General features: G+C 39.9%; 1 protein-coding gene across 5 annotated transcripts; it reads right to left on the minus strand.

Moving 5' to 3' along the window:
* Window positions 1–920: 920 nt before the first annotated feature.
* Window positions 921–22,459, minus strand: kcnq2a (potassium voltage-gated channel, KQT-like subfamily, member 2a). Of its 5 annotated transcripts, XM_030784027.1 has the most exons (20): window positions 22,164–22,459; window positions 16,607–16,697; window positions 15,432–15,558; window positions 14,686–14,861; window positions 13,962–14,087; window positions 13,242–13,352; window positions 12,824–12,919; window positions 12,435–12,529; window positions 11,434–11,496; window positions 10,975–11,004; window positions 9,172–9,225; window positions 7,536–7,735; window positions 7,025–7,072; window positions 6,530–6,547; window positions 5,264–5,366; window positions 4,760–4,891; window positions 3,543–3,593; window positions 2,714–2,733; window positions 2,136–2,257; window positions 921–1,661 (listed from the first exon to the last, which is right to left on the minus strand). In XM_030784027.1, exons 1-20 carry the CDS (start codon window positions 22,457–22,459, stop codon window positions 921–923), a joined length of 2,700 nt encoding a protein of 899 aa, XP_030639887.1. The 5 variants fall into 5 exon arrangements, with proteins under 5 accessions (XP_030639887.1, XP_030639889.1, XP_030639888.1 ...); XM_030784029.1 differs by lacking the exons at window positions 2,714–2,733; window positions 9,172–9,225 and having other exon boundaries at window positions 921–1,445; window positions 1,482–1,661; window positions 2,136–2,259; XM_030784028.1 differs by lacking the exons at window positions 2,714–2,733; window positions 9,172–9,225 and having other exon boundaries at window positions 2,136–2,259.
* Window positions 22,460–24,045: the final 1,586 nt, after the last annotated feature.

Raw genomic sequence — 24,045 nt, forward strand, 5'->3', positions numbered from 1 at the left:
TTTGATTTAAACTCAACAAAAAAAAAGAAAGAAAGGAGGAACAGAACAGAAAATAAGTTGTTGTGTGTGTATATATATATATATACACACATACACACACACATAGATAGATATATGTGTGTGTGTATATATATATATATATATATATACACACACACACACACACACACACACACACACATATATATATGTGTGTGTGTGTGTGTGCGTGTATATGTATGTATGTATCTATGTATGTATATGAAAGTAGATGTATAAGGCATGCTTCACTGTCAGTTGATTTCTTTGGTTGAAATCATATTCTGTTTTCATGACAATTTTAAAAAACTGCTGAAGCAAATCTTTCTATTGGCTATGCCATAACAGTCCGTGTAAGTACAATTCAAACTTTTTTTTTTTAAATCTTTTTTTGCAAGTGACCAGGGCAAACATACATTCATCTTAAATTAAGGTGCCAAGATATTTGCATAAGCAAGTGTATAAGAAGAGTGCAGAAGAACCAAAAAATTAAAAATGAGGTGCAATATTTCCCAAGCTATTCATGCTCAATGATTGAAAACATCCTGATTCTGGTTTTCATGAGTGCAATGTTGATCTAGGTTTAGTAGGACCTACATGTGTGGGGGTTGTTTTGTCCTTCAAACTAGGACACTCTGTCCACCTCAAAGGTGGATTCGTAAGGCCCTCAGCTCTCCCAGTTCATTTTTCCAAAATTACACTATGTATGAGAGCACTGTGAATAAACCCATGATCTTCACAGATCTTTTCTTCAGGATCTGGTTGAAAGGAGAGTTTCTAGAGACAGCTGTACCCAGCCAAAGGGAATAACCAGCCATTTGCAAAGCATTTCAGTATGATTTTTTTGGCCTTCACCTTCATCATGTCAATCAGATTGTCTCTGCAGCTATCCTTTTGCCAGTTTATTTGAATCCTGGCCATGCCCTGTCACCAAATGAGCCATCCCCAGTGCAAGAAAGAGGGGAAGGTGCTCCAGGAGTGTAAAGGTCGGAATCTGTGTCTGATTCACCCTCGGCCAGATAGGGCCGGATACGGGTGCAGAGTGCTCCCCCTACCCCGCCACCACTACCAAAAAGCCCCAGGCCTGTGGGTTGCATGTAGTCCTCCTCCCGAGCCTGAGAGATGCTGAAGCCGCTGAAGGATCGCTCCAGCTCTTCATGGTCCACCGAGGGGATGGACAAGGATGTGTCGCTCTCCACGGCCTGGGTTTGCTGCCACGGGCGTCTGGATCTCCGCTGCCGGCCGCCTTCCCCAGCTTCGGGCGGCGGCGGGGGGGGAATCCGATACAAAGAGGGGTCATCAGTGCCCACGGGCGAAACCCCTCGGCTGTTGTTCCAGAGGGGAACGTTCAGCGGCTGCTCTCCGTGCTGCTGCCAGGACGTGGACGGTCGACACTGGCTGTCGACCGAAGGGGAGCTGGCCTGGCCCTGACCTGCTCCCGATTTGTCTCCCACAGCAGACACACTCTTGCTCCTCTTCTCTTCTTTTTCGTCTTGGCCGCTCTTGTCCTCGGGGCTGTGGTACGGAGGTGCAGGATCAGGTATCTTGAAGCCCAGCAGAGCTTCAGTCTCCGAGCGTGGAAGGCCCATCCGCTGGGCATATACGTTCACCAGGAAATCCAGTTTCCTGTCCATGGCACCAACCTGAGATTAAGAAAGTTAAAACCTCTTGAGGGAGTGAGTAAGGCTTTTGAACAAATAGTGGGTTATGCTTTGAAATGATCACCATCCCAACATAAGACAGCATTGCTGGAATTATTAAGCGCTACAATGCTTAAGTTCTGAGTACTGTCACCTCAGGTTTGCTCATTGAGGGTCTAATGCATGGTACTCTGTAAAGCTTTTTTCTGACAATGTCCACTGTAAGAAGCACTGAATGGATAAAACTGAATTGGATTGAATTGAATTGAATCATACCAAATGCAGGTAAATTCTATCACCAGAAATGCACAACTTAATCTACTTATTAATGTATACTTCATGAATCTCTTGCTGTTTTACTCAAGCATGTTAGTACTGAACTGAAGACATGTGGTACATCTGGCTGAACCAAGAGTATTCAAATGTCCAGATTAGAGATGCGCTATAATATCCCACATGCTCTAGAGGCTACTTCACCTGTTTCTCCATCTTCCCCAAACGACCCATCATGCTCGGGTCCTCGGCAGCCTCGCCCTCCCCGGTGCTCTTGGGCTTGTCTTTCTCTCCTGCTGGAGGACCTTTACCTACAATCTGGTCCACTCTGACCATTTAAAAAAACCATCACCATGCTTTCATTCAGTGACTTTCTTCCTTCACACTAAAATGCACATCACCCGAAAGAACATGTTTTTGTGTTGACTTAAAAAAAAAAAATTAAATATGAATGAAACACTAACATGCATATTTATCGAATTTCAAGAAGAGCCACGAAAAACAATCAAAGTAAAGGAGCACAAACAGTGAGACTGTTTAAACGTTGGAAGAGATGGATACGGACAGATTGGACAGCAAATTTCTCTCGACTTGGAAGGGCATCACCAAATGTAAATGAGATACGCAACCTGCTGTAACTTCCTGGATGACTATTGAGTGCTTAAACCAAATGTCCCATTTTAGCGGAAACTGCAGAGGAGTGCAACACAGGAAGTCGTGCATGTGATCACCAAGTCAGAGCTCATGTTAAAAAAACAAAACAAAACAAAAAAAAAAAAAGCAGCGTTGCATTTCTCTGCTTCTGAGTGTGCATTCATGACTTAATAACAGATAGTGACTGTCTCCCATTAGCTGTGTCTCCATTATTGAAAGGAAAATAACATGAGGTAAGAAGTTGTTTTTGGACACATCAAGGAAAAAGAAGAAAAACAGAAAATACGACAAGACAAAGACACCACTCGGTCTCATGCTTTATGATGCTTCATGCGTCATCGATTTTTGCATTCTGCTTGCCATCCTCTGTTTTATTATTATTACTTCTTAAAATTATTCTTTACCTTAAAGACATGCACATATACATTATCCCTCTTTAGCTAGCTGCATGACTGCTACTCAGAGCATATCATTTGTGAATATACATTTTTTAGTACAGGATAATGCAAAAACTGTGGTGCAGAAACTGTAGCTCACATGTCATTTCACATAGACACCACTTCCCCAATGTTGAACCACAAAATCCTCCCTCTGTGACCTTAGCTCATATATGTAATAAAATGTCTGAAAGAGTAGTTTTGAGCAGTCATACAGCATATATAGGAAATATGATTCTGTGTTAAGAAGAGAAGTATTGCACTTGTTTATTACTGGACAGCATTTCGGTTAAAACAGCAAAAGCTGAGTAGAAAGAATATGAAAAGGACACGCTGAGCGTAAACATTTTTATCAGTTATATTGGTTCTACAATGAACACTGCCTGTTAAATACTCACTGCACAATTTAAAAATGCACATTTGATTATGCATATTATCATATGCATTTACTCCTCAATACTGTCCAATAACAATCAATTTACTCTGAATAACTGTCTGTTTCCTTTGTATATTTACATACTTTTTATGGCGTGGGGTCGAAGGGGGAGGGGGACCCACGATCATATCTATCCTGGCAAAGTAACATAGAGAAGACATGGGCGCAAAGCATCATAAAGCAAAACATGAAGAGCAACCCCAGTGACACTTACTGCAGAGGAAAACAAATAAGTAAGAATATATTCCATACACAGATCTGCCATCACACATACACAGATAACCACTTCTACACGTAGCATGCTGTCTTTACATCTGCCATAGAAATGGTTCTATCCTGTTGGAATATATTGGTATATGTGCAAAATGTTTGCCTTCAAGCAACACATACAAGTCTTATTTGAGGCAGTAGGAGTGCAATGGGGAGGGGGGAGGCTGAAGAAGGTAAAACCAACCTTCCACCATCATTTTTCAACACATTCCCACTTGGAGATGTGTAAAAATGAGTAATGTAAAGTATACTGTGAAAAGGCTGACCTTTTGTGAACCCAGAACTAAATGTGTCGGGAAACTATGGCAGCACAGATGAGATATGTTGCCATGCGTGTGACACAGCTCTGTTTCATCGCAATAAATCACGGACTCAGTGAAACCTCTTTTGTCGCTCCTGTTAGCATTATATTAATTCGTAGAAATACGCCCAAGTAGTTCTTATAGAACCATAGACATCTGGGACATGTATAGTTTTTCTGGTATAAGTCCATTTCTTTCCGAAATTCACAAGTTAGCCAGCTAACTGCCTGAGAAAAAATTGTGTTGCTAGCATCCATTGATTACCTAAGACCAAAAATCAACCAGAGAGCTACATTCGAGCAATATTAACTTGTCATGTTGCAGGAAAGGTAATTAAACAAATGCAAATAACAATTCCACAACAAAATATGTGTTGAACTGTTCCTAGCTAATGAGTTCCAAGATAGCTGTCACTCCCTCCCACCAACGGCAATTGTATGGTCCCCTTTGACTTATTCTGGGTGAATCACACAGTCTCTGTAATACTTAATTTTGTTTTCTTCCATGAAAGTCCTCAGTTCTTCATTAGTTTTCTCAATAACCTAAAGTGCACTTGGTTGTCATAATGCTAACTGAGGGCATATTGTACCTGAACACTAGGGTGCAGTGTTTCTCAGACAAAATCAAAGCAGTGTTTGAACTGCGTCAAATGTCACTAAAAAGAAGCTGTCAAACTTTTATTTTGAAAAAGGTAGCACAGAACTGAGCACGTGCAGCTGAGGGCCTTGCCTGGACTGCAGGTTCTTGATGCGGGAGAGCATGTCGAGATGACCAGCCGAGTACTGCTCTATCACATCCATCACGTCATAAGGCCTTAAGCTCTCCTTAAACCTCCTCTTGGACACCAGGAATCTCATGATGCTAAGATGAATGAAATTATTGCATCAAAGCCATTAAAGTTGTCTGTTACAGTGCTCGGCAATAAATGTACAATGGAATATATATTCACCTTTTGAAATCAACAAGCATGATGCGTTCTCCTATTTGTCACCATAGTTTTCAGCTTTATGTACTAGTACTACCACATTATGACTGGTTGGATTTCCCCTCATTTATTAAATGGCATACCTCAGAGATGATGGATTACACATACATATAACATGTTTTGCATACTCCAATAGTAATAATTTTCTGTATCTAACTTAAGGCATTATATGGTGGTACCTGTTGTGCAGCTGCCATTATTATAATACTATGCAGCTACATTTAATATTTAATGCATATTTGGCTTACCACACTGCCCTTATAGCGACCTTCAACCCAGGAGATAAATCCTGAAGAAACTCACAATGGCAGGTCTTATCATCTCCAAAATCATCGCGAGGAAGGCTAGCCCCTACAAAAGAGAAATCCAGGACAGTGTCACAGTGCTGTACCACAGACAGTTACAGTGTTTGTTATGAGTGGTCATAAAAAATGATGGATGTCTAGGTTTCGTAATTGAGGTACCATACCAGTGCCACCACGAAAAAGTTCAACTTAAGCTTTATAACTGTCTGATATGGATACATTCCCCCTATTTGGCCTCTTGCCATTGGTTAGCAAAAATTCATCTCAGAGAGTAAAAACTGAAGTAAAGTGGCAAAATTACAACCTGCAAGAATGCTGGGAGATAAAAAGAGGTAAACATATGAAAGTTAGCATTTGACATAGAATTACCTGTTTTGAGTGATCACTGAGTGGTCATTTTATCAGCAATGTTTTTTGTAGCAGTTTTATGAGAGAGACAGAAGCCCATCCTTCAATGGGTGATCCTGCAGGTGAGTTAAAACCATGCACAGTTTCCTGCTAGCCCTGTTACAGTTTTGAGAGTGTGACAAAAGCTAACAAAACTAGCATCACGCAGTTTATGTGCCCAGTTAGTGCTAAGCCAACAGTGTTATTTCTCATTCTGAAAGTTAAAGGGGAGTGGAATAAAATTATATGACCCTGCATGATCATACAGAGTTACCTCTGAACAGATCATGTCGTCTTTATGTCACACAAACAGGCTGAAACACCACTAAACAAGTGGTCACAGCCTATTCACATGACATAATGACCCGTAAGTAAGCAGATTCTGCGGCACATTGCTAACTGTTACACAAACAAACTAACGTCTTTGGGACAGTTCTTCATGCAGGTCAAAAGCAAAGAAAGGGAAAACAGCCAAAATAACACTAACTCTCAGTGTCAAGGCTTCACTTTACATTCTGTCATAACGGCAGTGTGCCAGTCCTTTAGTGTAATGAAAAAGGTTGATATGACGTCAAGATTACTTGCGTTATATCAGAAAGGTATTCTGAGGAGAACAGCATTGTCAGTGACTTCTGCACGCGTATGACAGAGGGTGTAAATGAGGCGCGACTAATTCTACACAGGCAAGCTGCCACTCAGGCCCATTAATGCCATTTTTTTGGACATGCAAGACTTCCTTTCGCCAACTACAATGGCTCAGATGAGGTTTATTTTAATTTGGCTGTTGCCATTAAACCCCCTAGACAAATTAGTATCTCTTACTGATCAACCCCTCAATCGCTGCACAAGATGTGGAGAAGAGAGAGAGATGAGAAAAAGAAAATAGTTATAGATTTAACAGAAAATGAAGCAATGTCAATGCACTAAAGTGTAAATGCTATACAACGCGTGAGTAAACGGTAAAACGCTTATTGGGAGAACATAAATAAGTTTATCTTGTGTTCTCATTTCCAGATGACCAGTCTGCCATAAAAATGGTACTCTTGATTATGCTTTAAATCAAGCTGCATTCACACCTGTGTAGATGCATTCTTAGAATGACTGTGTAAAAGATGTTACACAGTAACTGCTATATTGGACAGATGTTAATGGTTAGGCCTTAGTAACAAGTGCTGTTCATGATACAGTAATTTCATAAGTATCCAGTGAAGCTAATGTAAATTCTAATATATATATCAGACTTTTATATAATTCAAATGAACTTTTCTGATTCCAAATTTCCGATGACTATGCTAATGTCTAGCCTTATAGCCTAACCTGGGGAGCTCTTCAGTCCAAAGTCTTCATCCTGCATCTCAATCAGCACTTTGCAATTCAGTCCAATGGAAGAGAAATGAAAAAGAAACCAATGAGAGCGCTTGTTGGGAAATTGAAAATAGAAGTAAATGACTATTTTTGCTCAGTTGATCACAGGACAAACACGTAAATGCAGAGGAAGAGAAATGTGTAAAGAACCAGTAACCTTTCTGACAACTGTATCTTTGTCTGCCCATTTGAATTTGCAATCTCTAGGCCACTACATAACATGGTATCTTTGAAAGAGGCAAAGTCAAGAACTTCCTTTCTATTTAATGACATATCGTTGACACCATCCTTTTAACACAACATTCTGGCACAACAGAGCGACAGCTGGTTTCATGCCAAAGGACACAACCTGTCCTTGCTAGGTGCTGACTTTTTTTTATCAGAGGTCAAAACTGAACTTCGGAAAGACACGCAGGAGGAAAAAGCTAGAGAGACAGCTCTGAGCGTGTCAGGATTCTCTGACCTTCCGAGTTCTGGCGGGTGGTACCGTCCTTGATCTTGAACGTAGTTCTGCGGGATCCGCGTTCGGTGAAGCTCCAGCTCTTGGTCACTTTGTTAGGGCTCTCCTCTGCTCCTTCCTCAGCTCCTGGGCCTTTGGTCTCTTTAGTCCCAGCACTCTTAGAAGGACTGGTGAAAACCTTCTCTTTCAAACTGGGCTTGCGGCTATTAGAAACATATTGTGGGCAAATGAGACGCACAGGTGCATGACACATGTCCAGTGTTATTTGGTGCGGTGTGGGAAGAGTGGGAAACAAACAGTGTAAGTTTATGGCTGTGTTCATTTGGTTGAACCTTTTCCTCTGAATTTAGAATAACATGTACATCACACCCTCCAAGAGCAGCATGTCAGACAAATCAAACCAGATTCCAAAATGCTTCAAGCAGCACTCATCAGTTACACTTATCTGGTACATTTTTATTTTTGATGCCACTCTTAGCTTACTGAGGCTAACATCATATGTGAGAGTCAAGAGTAGTTGATAACCTGAAAGATATCAAGTGAAATGCAGGCTCCAAACTATTCGGTGGTAATGGAAAGCCATACCTGCATGTCTTAAAGTGAAGCAAAGGTGAACTGCTACCTCTCATCAATTTGTTCACGTGTTAAATATTCATGAAAAAGAGGCAGCACAAAAGAAAGAGGTGACATACATTCATCATGCAGGAGAAGCCTGCAGTCATTCATTTTTTTCATTGGACAAGCCTTTGGTGTGACTCCACCCCCTAATTGTTATGCAGTTTAGAAATTCAATAGAACATATCATCTCCTCTGAGGAAGCTCAGGATTTCATATTCCAAAATGTATTGTAATGAAATTTTAACATTAATCGAATCAGTCAATCAGGGATACAATATGGCACTATGTAAAATGACTGGTGGTTTGAAGGCAAAGATAATGGAGAGATATTATCAGTTGCTTATTAAATACAGATATTTTGTAGGTGGACAGACATAGTGATATTGTTTGGGTTTTTTTTTCTTTAGATATATGCTACGTGCACAAAAAAAGAGAAATGGATAGCATTCTTACAAACATGCTAAACATCTCCATATTTTTGAAGAAGCAGTCCTCATGCAGCCAGAGTCACAGAGGATGCAACTGAACAACGTTAGGAAAGCCATGCACAAACAACAAACTCAAAATATATACATGGTAAATGGAATCAAGGCAGCTTTCATACCGCTATGGCTGCAGTTAAAAGCTTTGAAAAGTGATTCCCAGTGTAACATGAGTTAATCACAGCACAAAAATACAAGTAAATAAATAAATCCACAAATAGGAGCATTCTCTCTGCAATCCAAAAACAAAAAATTCCAAAAACAAATGCCTGCTTTTCATGTTCAGATGGGCACAAGAATGATTATAATTCTGTAGCAGGACTTCAGAACAGGAATGAGTCAGAATATGACAATAGATCATGTGCTTCACATCTCCAAAATAAACAAGTAAATGATGACATCTGACCACAGGAATCTCTGAGATAATGTATATTGTTAAAAAAAGGGTGAAATCATAGATAGGAAGGAAAGATAGAGATTCAAATGCTTGAAAAGAAACTTCTAGACGTGCAGACATTAGTATCTGTGTGCAACGGTACCTAGGATTTCTTGGGCAGCACCCACAGAGTGTGTCTTTGTGTGATATCTCACTACTGCAAATGTGGTGCAGTGGGTTTTAAGGGAGACAAAGAGATTACAGAAGCAATGGTCACAATGGTAGAAGTTGTGTTCATGATGTACACTTTGGATTGTTGTCATGTGAATGCAGCAGAATGGTATTTACATTAAAAAATAAAAAATGAGAAATCTCCAATGGTTTTAACCTCTTGGAAAAACCAAAGCCTTGACTAATTCTTTATATTTCATTCTACATATTGTGCCACATTTCTATATCATTATAATTAAATCTGGAGATTAATTAAGGAAAGGTTTTGGAAAGGATTATATATTACTATTCTGTATTATATGAGTAATCCTGAGTGGTATTGGAGGAATTTTGCCCTGAAGGACCGCGGGCCACAGGAGACTTGAAATTTAACGCCCAGTTTCACCTTAGGTATATTTAATTATTTCTCGAAAATCACACTGTCTCAGTCAGATGTTTCAATAAATATGGATAAAATAAAGATAAAATAGGGCTTGTGTGATAGGCATCAAGAGATTCCATCAGTAAGACTTCCTTTCTGACAGAAACATTGATGTGAGAGAGAGTTCTGATTCCATGGCACATTGACCTAAGTACAAAAATGTTCTCTTTTTGTTTAGGCTAAAGCTGTAAAACCATCTAAAGGAAAACTTTAAATACTCAGTGAGGTGTGTGATCTTAAAAGCATGACTGTTTCATTCATTGCTATAACATGTATTGAAAAGATATTTCTACAGTTTTGTCATTGGAAATCTTACTGATCTGATATACAGTGGGTTTTGTTCACCGTAAAATGTAAATGTTTCTAAAAGCATTTTCATGGTTAGCTCATTTATTTGAGTCTCTCAGTGTAAACTGGGATGGATGCACACCTACAAATGCTTCTTGGTGAACAAATACCTTGTCAATTTGAGTCATCATATCTCTCAATGATGTTATGTTACATACATTTTAGAGTGAACCATCCCCTCCTGCATATGCCAGTTAAACTGAAAAGTAGACACATTTCCTAAATACCATTTGTGCTGGGAAATGCTTTGACTTCTGAATGATCAGTGTTTCATATGGGCCAATGGATAATAATATGACTCATATTTAATTAGTATGCAAAGTCCAAATGTTTTAGGAAATACAAATCTTAATGCAATTTGAATTCAGCTGTGTAAATCTTGTCCAACAAATAAGAGCGAGACAGAGAATTATGGAAGTTAATTCTCGGTTCATATGAAAAAAATGAACAGGTTCTTTGCCTTTTGTTGGTGTTCTGAGCATCAAAAACAATCTTTGAGAGGGCATTCTTTGAAATGTTTTATAAACAAAATGTAAAAATAACACATTGACACAGTTTGGAAGCTACCTGTTGTTCAGTGACCAGTATCTGTTTAGTTAAGATATCAAAATTGTGTCATGTCTTTTTCACATTTTGTCATAAAACACGACAAGAGTGTCCTCTCAGAGATTTTATTTTTATTTTTATTTTTTTTTATGCTTGGTATATATTTTGTTCCAGGCAAATAGTTGTTGCTTGTTTATTTGAGATATCTATGCATGTTTATTCTTCAATATATTGGTTAATTGGTTCAGCAGAGCACATAAAAACAAGCCATAAGATATACTGTAGTGCGTTTGTGCTGAAGACAGTGGATGGGAGAAGGGCCAAGTTCTCAGTGTAATTGTCTTAAAAATCTTCAAGTGATAGGTTAGTGAGACTTGTAATCTGAAAAAGAAACGGAGAAGGAAGAATGTAATTACGGACCTGGGAGAGGTCTCTGCCTGGGAATCCTTCCTTTGTTTCCAGAAAAAGGAGAAGAGAGATGGACATAGACATCTTTGCTGTGAGACAGTCAGTGTTAATTAAGAAATCTACATGTCCTGACAGAGTTGTACATACGGTAAGGATTAGACGGAGAGGTCAAAAACTTAAGAAAAAGAGTTCATTGGCTTATTGTGGGGTTTGTGCTACCTAAGCATTTTACATACTAGAGGATCTGCAGTCACAGCAGTAATGAGGGGAAGCAAAGCTATGAGAGTTGACTACTTTCCACATGCTGCAATTAATCAATCAGGTTCGTATGGAAACACTGTAAGTTAAGACATCGGGTTAGCGCATCCAGTACATGTAAGCAAAATCGCAAATTACAGATTAAAAAAAATAGGTTTTGTCATAAAACGCCAATCAGTCTGTCATTTTGTATTATGTTCTCCACATTCCCACCTGAATCCGGACTTTCCCTTCAGGCTGCGCAGTAGGTCCAGTTGATTGAGGGGAGGGACAAGTCTGAGGAGTCAAAGGGGGGAGATACAGGGAGAAAGCTGAGTAAAGTCTTAAACAAGATTTAAACAGCATTTCAACAGCATTGACTAAACCTAGTTTATAGGGACCCACTGAGCATGGTTTTTGCTTAAGACCAGCAGCAATATATGTAATTCACCTATGTGTCCACCAATCACTAAATCCCGGATTAGCTGAAGTGTGTTTTGATTGGGCTAGAACAGAAATAGCCTTTCAAGTGGGTCTTCAGGACTGGATTTAGGAATTTTGCAAAGTCCAAGCGTTTTCATTACCGAACACTGTCAACCTCCATACAGCTAGACTTAAGACAGCTTGGAAAAAAAAAATTTCCTAAAAGAACGCTTACACAAATGTTATGTCACTGTTTGCAAAACATGAGCCGGTTTTGAGAAGATTGTGCTGTAGACATATTTCCTAAGCAAAAGAATATAAAGCAGCAAAGGCAGGCACACAACAGCAAAAAGAAATGAAAGTGCCAAAAACTAAATTACAGCAGTCACAGTCAAAAGACTCAAGCTTTATGAGAAGTATTGTTGTTGGCAGTATCAGCCAAAGAAGGCACTTCCAAATCCGTGTGTCCTTCTCAAGGGGATATTTCACATTAACTTGAGATGTCGACCTGAAATTACTCATTGTTTTTCAATGCGATATCAAAAATGGGTGGGAGGATGATGGCAGAGGAGGATAAAGACTATTCTCAGAGAGGAACTAAATGAGTCTGTGTCTAAACGAGATACTGGCAGAACACAGCGTAATTGATTTTTATTAACATGAAATTAAATTAGATCAAACCAAAAAGATTAAGAGGAGATGGAGAGGAAGACTTTGATGTTGAATTTCGGTTGACGTAAGAAAGAAGAGAAAGACACATTTCCCTGTCAGACGACAATGGTTTATCGGACGGTCTGAGTAATGGACGGCACCTGTACATGGGGACGGATACGTTTTGCTCGTAAAAGTCCCACGTGGACACCAGGTCTGTCCGGGACAGATTAGTTGCATAAAATCTCCAAGCAGCCTATTGATGAAACAAATGCATGATTTCATTCATTCAAGCTGTCCACCTGGTATAAACATTGAAAACTACAAAATTGACTAAATGCTGCCCAGCAGAGGGTAAGTAAAAATTTACTTCACATTTTATGAAAATCATAAACCATTTAGATTTACGCTGATAGAGGGCCACACAGTCATACATTAAACAACGCTGGGTGGTCATTAGTCTGTCTCAGAAGATGTGTTCGATCAGGAGCTGAGACGGTGCTATCAGTTTAAGCTGGAGTGGAGACTGAGTGTGAGTAATGTGTCTAACCTGAATAAGCCCCGCAGCAGGATTCCGACGCTTCTCAAAGTGCTTCTGTCTGTGCTGCTCCTGTACCTTTAGAGCAAACCCTGAGCCCAGGATACCCTAGGAAAACAGGTGAGAGGTGATAGAATGTCCAAATATGAGAGAGAGAGAGAGAGAGAGAGAGAGAGAGAGAGAGAGAGAGAGAAGGAGGGTGAGAGAGAGGGAGAGAGAGAGAGAAACAATTAGAAAGACAACAGTCATAAAATATGCTTTGTGTGGTTAACCAGTGGTAAAATGCGACACAGAGAGTCATATAGCCTTTCCGTTCTTTATCTAGAAATTGGATTAGTGTTAAAGGCCCTAGAGTTCTGTTCTCTCCTTCCTCACATGCACTCTTTCCCTCTTTCATTTGCTGAGTCCCCTGACAATTTCTGGAACTTACTGCAGGGAGTGCAAAGAAAGCCACGCCTATCAAACTGAAGGTGGCAGCAATGAGGCGTCCATTCCACGTTGTGGGGAACTTATCTCCGTAGCCGATAGTGGTTAGAGTAATCTGTAGAATATACACACAGTGTTCCCTTTATTAATTATGAACTGTTTCCAAAGCAAAACAAACGTGGGTTTGCTGAAACAAAACTGAAGACTGTTCATATGTCAACCAAAAGTACAGCGCTTCAAACTGTGCCGTATTATGAGACAAAGTAATGTATTTAGAGCTGAATCTCTGTTTCTAATCTCTGTCAGTTCTTTGTAATAAATGTTGTGGTTAACAGTCATTTGCTGTGTGTTAAACAGCAGGGGATTTGCTATTTTTTAACAAAGGAGATGACCCAGTGGTCACTGATGCTATTCTATAGAGTATACAGAGGGCTGGCAGGTTAACAAGAGGGATGCAATTTGGTCATTTTGCTAACAAGGGGATGGCACCCCCCCTCATCCCCCTACAAATCGCCTACTGGCGTTAACCACAATCTTGCAAGACTTAAAGGAGTACTATACCATTTGCTATAAACCATGATATTATTATACATTTTTTATGAGGCTAAGAAACAGATCAAATGACCATAACACTGGGATGCTTAATGGACTGCTACAGAACATTAGAGACATAATTCTGTCTTATATACAAATGACAACAGGAAAAAACATTAGGATCACTCACCAAACCCCACCACAACGCATCGGCATATGTCTCAAACATCTCATTGTCGTCCTTCTCCACCGAATAGACCAAGAACGAGGCCAGGATCAGACACAGGAAGCCAATATACCATGCTGTGATGAGTTCCTGTGGGCAAGACCAAAAAAAAAGAAAAAAGTTACATTCATTTTAATTACATGCAATGTATTCATACAGCACACAAATGTACTTTTCTCATTAGGTTTAAAGAAAACAACGAACACAAGAAAAAACAACAACAAAGCACAATAGTTTACTCTACGAGTATAGTACAGCAGTATGTTAAATACAGGTAACAACAGTGATGTTATCTCATTAATCAGATTCATAGCACACAGACACTTAGGTATTGATTGGGGAAACGAGAACTCCTCTAACCCACCTGGGAAGGAACTTCAGAGGAAAACAGCCCACTTGGCAACAAATCCCCTCAGACAATGGACTTACACATACCTTCACTGTCCCAAACAGCAAACCCAGATTGACTAGCCCAATCTCAGTATGTACATACAAGAGATCATTTCCTTGAGATTTTAGCATGTGCGAAACCAGTTAAATACTCAGTCGAGATACCAGTAAAACCTTAACAGAATCTGTTTTTAACTTCACATATTCGAATAATGTAAAATTTCGCAAAGGATATGAGTAAATCTAGTCGTCAGAGCGTAAACGCTTAATGTTGATTGAGGGGGGAGTCGCCTGAGACCTTGCTGTGTGCATAAACCACTGATCCCAGCAGCTTCCATGTGCCTCCTCGCCGATCCATTCTCAACATGCGCAGAATCTGAAGGAACCTTAAACTCCTGATGGCAGAGGTGGCAAAGACGTTCCCTTGCGACCCAGCGGCCAGCACGGACACGGAGGCAAACAACACCATGATGTCTGGAATAACAAACACCAATGGGAGTGGATGAGGACAATACTCATGGATTATGAGATATGTGGACTAGAAATGGAAGATTGAGGTCTATAAAGGTGAAGAATGTACAACCGTCAAAAGTCAAGTTGTGTGACAAACAGACTTATCTTTTTTTCCAGAAAGATGTAATTTCAGATTACAGACTATCGTCAGAGCTTTACAATGTAAAAAACCAACATGAGGCAAAATTTTCATACTATGAAATCTAGACTCTTCTGCAGTAAAGATCTTAAACATGCTGGATAACAGAAGCTGTGAGAGATTCTAGGCTTGTAGCCAGGTTACAAAAAAAAAAAAGAAAATGAAAAACAGCAAATAACAGCCAGGCAGTGACAAAAAAGCATATGGCCGATATAGGTCATCGATTAATCCAAAGATCCAAGAGTCTCTATATAAGGCATTTGCAACTACAATGAATCAAAGTAGCACACCAAGCAAAATTCAAGGAACAACACAGAAAAGAGAGATGTGGAAAGAGGAGGAAGAAACTTGGCAGAAAAGAATGGTGAGAAACAGATAGCATTTGTTATTACCGATGATACAAAACGGTTTGCGGGCGAATTTCAGCCTCCCTCGCCATCCTCTGTAACGACAGCAGCATCCAGCAGACCAGATTCTCACGATATACTCCACACCAAACACCACGATTGTCACAATTTCCTGAAGAAAACAGTACAGATATTCAGGACAGTGACAGTGCTGTCTGACTCCCTGAAGTAAATGCTTCAAGTCATCTTAAATTATGCATGAAGTCATTTTCATGTTGGCGTTTAAGTTCAAGTTGAAATCAGAAGAGTCACCAACACAGGATGTTAGGATACTGATGTAAAGTGTTATGGACAAGCGGTTCCGTCCAATCACAAAAAGGCAGTGACAAAACATGGAGAGACACCAATATGCAGACTAAAAAAAGTCAATTTTATGAAAGATGTAACCATATGATACCACTGAAACAAACAAAAAAAACTTAACCTTGCATATAACAATGTTTATCCTTTTATAGAGAGGTTATTTTATGTTTTAAATATTTAAAACTTAGGGTTTTGGAGTAAAAGGTTTTTTTTTTGCCTTTTTACTTTAAGCGAAGCAGCCTAAATTAATGCTGGAGTGTTATATCCCTCTGGCAACGAGACGAGGCCAAGATTTTTTTTTTCTCTCTGATGGATAGTGCTCCGGTCACAATCTTACTCAGAGCCACACTATCACGTTCTTCAGATTAAACTCTAGTTCTTGTAACACCACTGTGGCTATGATGTCTTGTACGAAAAGATCCATGGCATTGTGCTATACTCCATCAAGCAGGAGACAATTTAATGGTTAAACTTGACAGTACTTCACACAGAGGAAATGCAGTATCGTGCATTTATAAACATGTTGCTGGGTGACATAACCAGGATTACACGCCGTTTATCTGTTATGATATGCCTACATGAACTTCAAAAGTAAGTGGCTTTGCATTTAACCAACCCCCCTCCCCCACGCACCCACCCATCCACCCACCCAGAGGAGCAACTTAGCAAATTTGGGCAAAAAAAAAAAAAAAATCGCACATGCTGGCAGATCTTTTTTCCATTTCAGTCAAGTATAAAATCACGTACGGATTCGTCAGCATAAGTTTTTAACGCAAATAGGCAGAACCAGAGATCTGAGACTCAGCTCCACAATTGAGCCATTTGAAAAGTACAGCACATAATGCTTACGTACGTACCAGGATGTACAAGGCACTCTCAGAGCTCTTCTTGAACTCTCTTATTGTAGCAAACACAGAGAGGACAAGGCAGGAGAACACCAACAGGAAGCTGTAAGAGAACACAGTTAAGAAAGTGCAATCACATGCAGATGAATATCGTACGCTGCTGAGACTGAAACATTTGCCCACACTGTGATTCCAATTGCTTTGTTCAGACAATCAAGGCCTTTGTGAACATCCTAAATTCATGAGTCAGGGGAGCTGGATTGTGGATTAAGCAAAAAACTTACATATATCTGGGCATTATAGGAGGAAGGGTGCCTGGCTTGGCTTTAGGTGTAAGCTTAAAGATAATCATTTTTTGGTTTTGTTTGGGGTTTTTTTGTTTGTTTGTTAGTTAGTTTTACAGAGACTGAATACTGTGCACGTCATAATTACCAAACTGTTGAAAAGAAGCCATTCCCAAAGGGCTGAAAGATGAGAAAAATGAACCAGTTCATCATCTGCCTTTGGTATTGTTGTCAGCATAAATTCCAGGGTAATGTATATAAGCAATGACTAACGCACAACTGAGACAATATGAGGGGCTCATAAGGCAATGTTTATGATGAGGTCTGACTACTTCATTATTTAAACATAGCCTTACCAAAAAACCTAAGTATCGATTTCCTTGTTGAATTATTAAATGAAACACTGCTGAATTGATGCCATGAAGTCATCAGTTCCTTTGTCATGCCGTGTTCTTTAGGCAGTATACACTCAAACCCTGGCAGTGTGATGACATTTCAGGGAAATCTAGTGGTAGACTCTGGGGAGGGCAAATGTAAGGCTCCCATGTGAAAGCAGCCACACTGTCTGCTTTAAAGGAAGTGCAATTAGTGGATCTTCAGCAGATGCTTTTGAATTCTCCAAATAAAAGCCCAGGAATTTAATTTTTCCTGTTCTTTCCCAGGAACTGTCCGAAAAAAAAAAAGCACCAAAAAGCTGTATTATAAAAATGCCTAAAAATATATGAAAATCAACATCAAGTATAGGTTTGTTTGGAGTCAACCTCCTAAATTGTGTCTCCTTTCATTTCTAATCAACTCTTAACCACATCCCTAAAAATCTAAATGTGTCAAAGTCTCTTTCAGTCTCGAGATACTGCTTGCAGCTACAGCAAAGATTTAATTGATTAGATTAGCATCTCTGGCTTTGAGTAGGTGAACTACATTGGCCATTCCTGACAAAAGCAATGTACAAAACTGAACTCAAACAGCGAGCAAGATAACTGGTTCTCCGACTGTTCGCAGAGGCATTCGTCTTTGCCAGAATGACCTTTGGAGCCAAAAAATGCACAGAGATTCTTGTGCCAAAACCAAATCATCCTCACATAACGTGTAGCAGAGAGATGGACCATGAATGAAAGAGTTGACGTTCTTTACATCTTAAGCAGTAAGTCTGAATTGCACTGACCATGTCTCTCTTCCTTCCTTAATCCTCTATAAAATTACATCTTCAGGCAAGACTGAGGAATACCACGTAATGAAATTAATGCTCTCTGAGTAACAGCTGGCATTTGTCATCATATAAACTGGCAGGGAAGAAATTAAAGTTTAAATTTGTTTCAGGGTGAAATACGGATGGATGAATTGTGAGTGAAGGTGAGCAGGAGGGGTGAGGAACACAGAAAGGTTTAACAGAAAAGAAAAAAAAAACAACTTAACGGAGATGAAGTAAACCGTTTAGAGGGGAACGTTAAGAGATGTTGCAAGCTCGGGGGGGGGGAGCCTCTTGAGAGGAGTGTTTATGGATGTAATTTGATCCTCTCTAATGGAGATGGCTTCATCTCCAGCCTTTTCAGACACCTGGATTTCTGGCCGAGGCTTTTAGAAAGCGGATGTACCCGTTGATTTGTAGCCAGCTTTGGCAGTGTGAAGTACTTGTCATTTACAGGCCCTTGAACGATTTGTCACGAACGTCATATTGAGAAGGTGATACGTTCTCACTGAGGTCAATTATTCATCTATGACTTTGACACCACAGCAAGAATCCAGAGAGTAGTTCAAAACTGGAGATACTAAATTGCCAGAAAAAAACCTCTCAAGTGTCCAAAGTTTGGTTTGAAGTGAACGTGTCACCAAAAAAGTCAGATAAATCTACCTCAAACCAAGTAAATTTAGTCACTCTAAGGTTACACAGCAGATATAGTTCATTTTCTCTAAATAACCCAACTCTTCATCATCCTAGTATCCTCATTCAATCTCGATATGCCACAAGCACCAGGACTTACACAGCCACCTCTAGAACATGCTTCTCATACAGAAAAAAATGAGAGGTCCAGCAGGATATGCTGAGCTGCAGAGATCTTCAGGAGCAAATCAAATTTTTCAGACTAACAGAGTTCCTACACGGAAACCTACTGGGTGGAGCCAGTCAAAAAGACTTGTTGAAGCCAACAAACATTTACATTGTCCCTGAGAAGTATCTTATATGATACAGAAGGGCACGTAATAGAAGGGCACATAATAGAACACAGTGTGTGTGTGTGTGTGTGCGTGTGTGTATTAACTATAAATACAGCTCTTCTGCCCAGTTTGTCCATTTACTCTTGATGATGTTGGCAATGCAGCCAGATTCATTTAGAAAATGTAGGGGAGTGGAAAAAAAGAGACTGTCTGCTAAGTCAGGTGACAGCATGGACAGCAGCTTTGAACCAAAAAGAGGAGGCTTTGACTGGGCAGCAGAAAAAGAGCCATTGATTGCATTATTCAACTCACTCAGCAATCCTCATGCCTATACATCTGCCTGTCATTGCAGCAAACTCATAAACAGGCTGCAATTTTTCATTTTGTTTGCTATTCTTACACCATTTTATAACTAATGCCTTTATTCTCTCAGTCTTCACAAAGACTAATTCGGGTTTTGATTGAAACATCATGAGACAAAGTCCTTCATCTAAAGCTTTTTAAAATTGTTTCAGACTCAGCAGTAAATCCTCTGTTGTTATTTGCGATGCCCTTAACCAATTATCTTTCCCTTGCATTTAGAGAAATCAGGATGACTGAAGACACTATGCTGACCTGTTTAACTATAAATCTAGATAAAGCAAGTTCTGCAAGACCCACAGTCCATTCACGGTTAGAATGCAGTAGAAAACGCAGTTGCTTTGTGAGCTAATTTTGGAGTAGGCCTCTACACACATTCAACTGATCATCAATTACACTGTGGACATCATTCTGGGCACAACATGGCACCTTAATCTTAGGTGCAGGCAGTCAGCTTCTGTCTGATTTAATGATGTTTTATAGATAGTGCTAGAATTTCTTAGGTAGTGAAACATTCATGATATTTGGACTTGACTCTGTCTGACTTGCATGACATATACTAAAGGGACGAACGCATGCAAAACAAAAATGCAGAAACCATAAAAATGACACGATAAAGTCCAAATCTGTCCACCACTCAACTAGCCATAAGATGGTTTCTCAGGCCGTGCCAGTTACAGAGTATATGTCTCGTAGATTCTGTTGAGAGATAGTGGAGGTAAACATGCATTCTTGCAGCTTGCAAAGTGCTACCTCTGCATCTGAAGTAGAGTGAAAGAGCTAGAACACTTACGAAAGTGGAAGAGAGAGGCAGAGTGAGAGAGAGAGGCAGAGTGAAAGAGAGAGAGAGAAAGAGTGAGAGAGAGAAAGAGAGAGAGACAGAGAGCCCATGTCAGCACTCAGCACACTTCTAAATCAGTCGCTGGAAGGAAAACAAGCCTTAAGAGATTAAATAACTGGTACGGTGCTGGTATGAGTATAAATTATGTATCCATGGGCTATGAATGGAGGGGCTGGGTATAGCCGGAGGACCTCCATCATAGACATATAATGGGCAGAGGAGACAGGGACATTTTGAGGCAGTCTTGAGGAAGATCAGATCTAATCAACAGACCTCCATCTCAACCCAGATGATTTACAGTAAAGAGGCAGTTCTCTATCATATGAGGTCTAGTTGAGACTACAAGATAGTTCCTATGGATACCGTGGGTGATGGAGCAGTTTTGTCATTTGTTTTTGGTGTCCCAGTTCGCTGCAGTTTACAAATGGGACTTTCCATACACTGCAGGAGGTACTATTGTGGTCCACACATTCACTACTCTATCTGCTCCCCTGAGACACATGGTTTTTGACTTTTGACCTTAAACGGGCTCTTGAGCCTGTATGGTTTGACAGAGGTAAATAATATAGACGGGACTGACAATACATTTTTCAATACATTTCTCAATTCATTCTGTCAAAGTTCAGTGCCCTCAGCGAATCTGTAGCAGTCCAGTACTGGCTGAGCTGATTCAACTTGTCAACTGATTGCCAGGCATTAAGAAATCAGGTTTGTCAGTGTTGGGCCAATACAATTAATTAAGAAACACTGGCCTATAAACTTCCAATGAGCACATGGTCTTAAAAGCAGTGTCTCTCCTGTACTAGCCAGCCAAGCCTCGTCCAAGACTTATCAGTGTTCTTGGTCTTGGCTCATCTTAAAAGGAGATTACTGGCAAATAAGTGACGTGAATGAACATGTGGGTCCTCTGGGGATGATACAGCTGCGTCATCAAAAACATTTCTGTTAGATCATTACAGAAAAGTCATACCATTTGAGAACTGGAATTGCAAATTCCAATTTGCACCTCATTTGTGACCTTTTCAAAAAGCTCATTCATCAGGATTTTCAGCTGATAAAAAGCATATGTTGAACTACTTAACTAGTGGAGGAAAGGCAAATACTATGTCATTATTTCTTAAAAAAAAAAAAGCGTGAGAAATTGTGCGAATGAAATATCAGAAAATACAGAAGTTTGGACTTTGTCCTCATCTGTTTGCTGAGATGTTAATTTCTTATTAGAGGCAAGATAATGTGAGCGTCCTGAGATTGTTAGAACAATAAATTAATTTAATAGTGGGAGGGTGAGGTGAAATTATTCAAGTGGTTCAAATGCAGTGACCCGCCAGGACCATATCACTGGCCGCGCGAGTCGAACTAAACGGTTCTCAGCCAAGAAAGGCTTAAAAATGTGATATTTGTTTCTTATTGCGCGATTGGCTCCCCTCGTATGTTTGCAAAGGCGCAGTTGCGGCACGGGAGCTGACCAGTGCTGAAATACTCAGTTGCCGTAAGCTTAGCTTCATCCACGCGCCATAAGACTTCACAGAATAATTTGTCTCCAAGCGACCAGTAATTGCACATTCTATTCGATTATAAAGCATTCTTAGGCTTGTTGATAATTAACGTGCAGTGAATATCAACAAGCTGTGTTACACATTTCTCAAAGACAGTAAAAATAATACAAGAGGAAAGACGATTGCTTTCCATTTATCAAGAATCAATTTACACATCAGATATCAACCTGAATCAACTTTTTTTTTATTCGAAAGATATGTAACATGCACTATTTTTGTAATCATCTACGGTGATACAAAGCTGGCCCAGCAAAACCCCAAACTTTACATACTATGGGCGTAGCATGTAGACACCTCTGTTCACCCATCCCTTAGGCACACAGATGTTGTAATGTTTAATTCCATAGTAACAGATGGACTTCAGTACTCACACATAAGCATGATAAACGAATGCCCAGCCACGCGGTCTCTCCAGAGCATTATAGAGAAAATTTTGCAGTCTTCGATAGCCGGCATTTCTCTTTTGAGCTCTTCCCCCTCCAGAGATGCTGGACCGAGGTCTGCACAAGATGCTGCCCCGTTTTGTGCTTTCCGAACCCGCTATGAGAAGTGCTCCGTCTCGGCTTGTCTCCGCCGCTCCTGGGTCCAGCCCGACAAACCCGACTTTTAGTTTTTTCTCCCCAGCTGGAGGCGGGTAAACTCCACCGTTGGCTGATTTCTGCACCATTGTTAGAAGTCGCAGAGCTCCAAACGGGGAGAATGTAAACTCTTAGTCGGGAGCAGGCATTGCCGAACTGGGGTGTGTACTTGAGTGCGGTGGTCGTGCCAGCTTTCCCCTTTGAAAGCCAATTGAAATGCTCAGGCGAAACTGCAATGGGGTAGTCCCTAACGTGTGTGTCTTCCGGCTATCTAACATGGGCTGCCTGTTATCCACATTTCAGCCACAAGAAAGGATTACCAAGACCTACCCTGCACACAGTGGAAAAAAGAGGCAGCTGATCATTGGAGAAGGAGGAAAATAAATTTGACGCAACGTTGCCATGTAATCTGAATGCTCAAAAACAGCCAAATCAAAATACTTATGTGTTCCTTACACAGACTACACACTAACATCCTACTGTTGGCAGGTCAGACATCCTGCAAAAGTCCTTTGTGACAAAGTCCACTGTGTAAAGCACTGCGCAAATAAAATTGAACTGAATTGTTGACATTTGGCAGGGTTAAAATCATCTTACTGCCATTAAAAACTGATCTCATTCTTAGGTTTGCAAATAGTGTAATTTTTGTCAGTTTAGGTAGTAAAGCTTACATAAAAATTTCCAGCACTTTTTCATGTTATTTCAGTTGCCTATGAAAAACCCCGTAAATAATCAAAATAACTGATGACAGTAAAATTTGGATATTTGATGACAGCCAGATTACAGTGATATTAAACAGTTTAATAACAACAACCAGTAGCAAATTCATCTGAACATCTGATAATGAAATAAAGAGGACCAAGGATGACGGTCATCTCATTAACAAATGAAATGCTCAATAAGGCCATCCGAGGTCAGCTGGGTCAACAAGCGGCTAAAATTGTTTCACTACAATGCCTCACAGAACTTTAGTCAAGTTTGTCATTCAATTTAAATGTTATCTGGTCACACAAGTTGAAATCATAAAGAGAACAAACAAGTCTTCATAAAGAGATATTTATTTATCTGGTTTGACATTAAATTATTGATGCATACAGTACAATACATGACATTTAACAGTAATGTAATAATGGTATGGTAAGCTTTAGATGCAAAGAAGTATTTAACCAAGGAAGGGTTTCAACTAGAATGAACTAAGGTTACCTTTTACATTTTGGACTGCTGGGATGGAATTAAAGACTTTGTGTTACATATCGGAGACAGAAGAGATGAGGAGGTTAAAATTTGTCATACGTGTTTTGGACAAACATAATATTTCGTGGTGCTTCTACAGTACCCTTTGCGACATCCAGATATTTTTTTAGACTCGGGTAAGGGGGTATACATGGCTGACTATGCATCTGTTGAGGGCACCAATAAATGACAACAGCAGTTTTAAACTCCTAATCCCCATGGCTGCCTGTGTTTGTATTTTTCCCCCAAAATGTGATGTTACTGCCTAGGTGTCCTTTTGCACAGAGGCATGGCTTGTTCCCATCTAAATCAAACTAAACTATTTGTTTATGTTGAATTTTCAAGGGGATCTCTGGTAAGACGGAGAGAGATTCTTAGCACATCAAATTGAACTACGGATGTGGATCAGAGTGGTGACTACAGATATCACTGCAGACATTTA

The sequence above is a fragment of the Chanos chanos genome, chromosome 9, assembly GCF_902362185.1.
Source record: "Chanos chanos chromosome 9, fChaCha1.1, whole genome shotgun sequence".
NCBI classification, from domain to species: domain Eukaryota; kingdom Metazoa; phylum Chordata; class Actinopteri; order Gonorynchiformes; family Chanidae; genus Chanos; species Chanos chanos.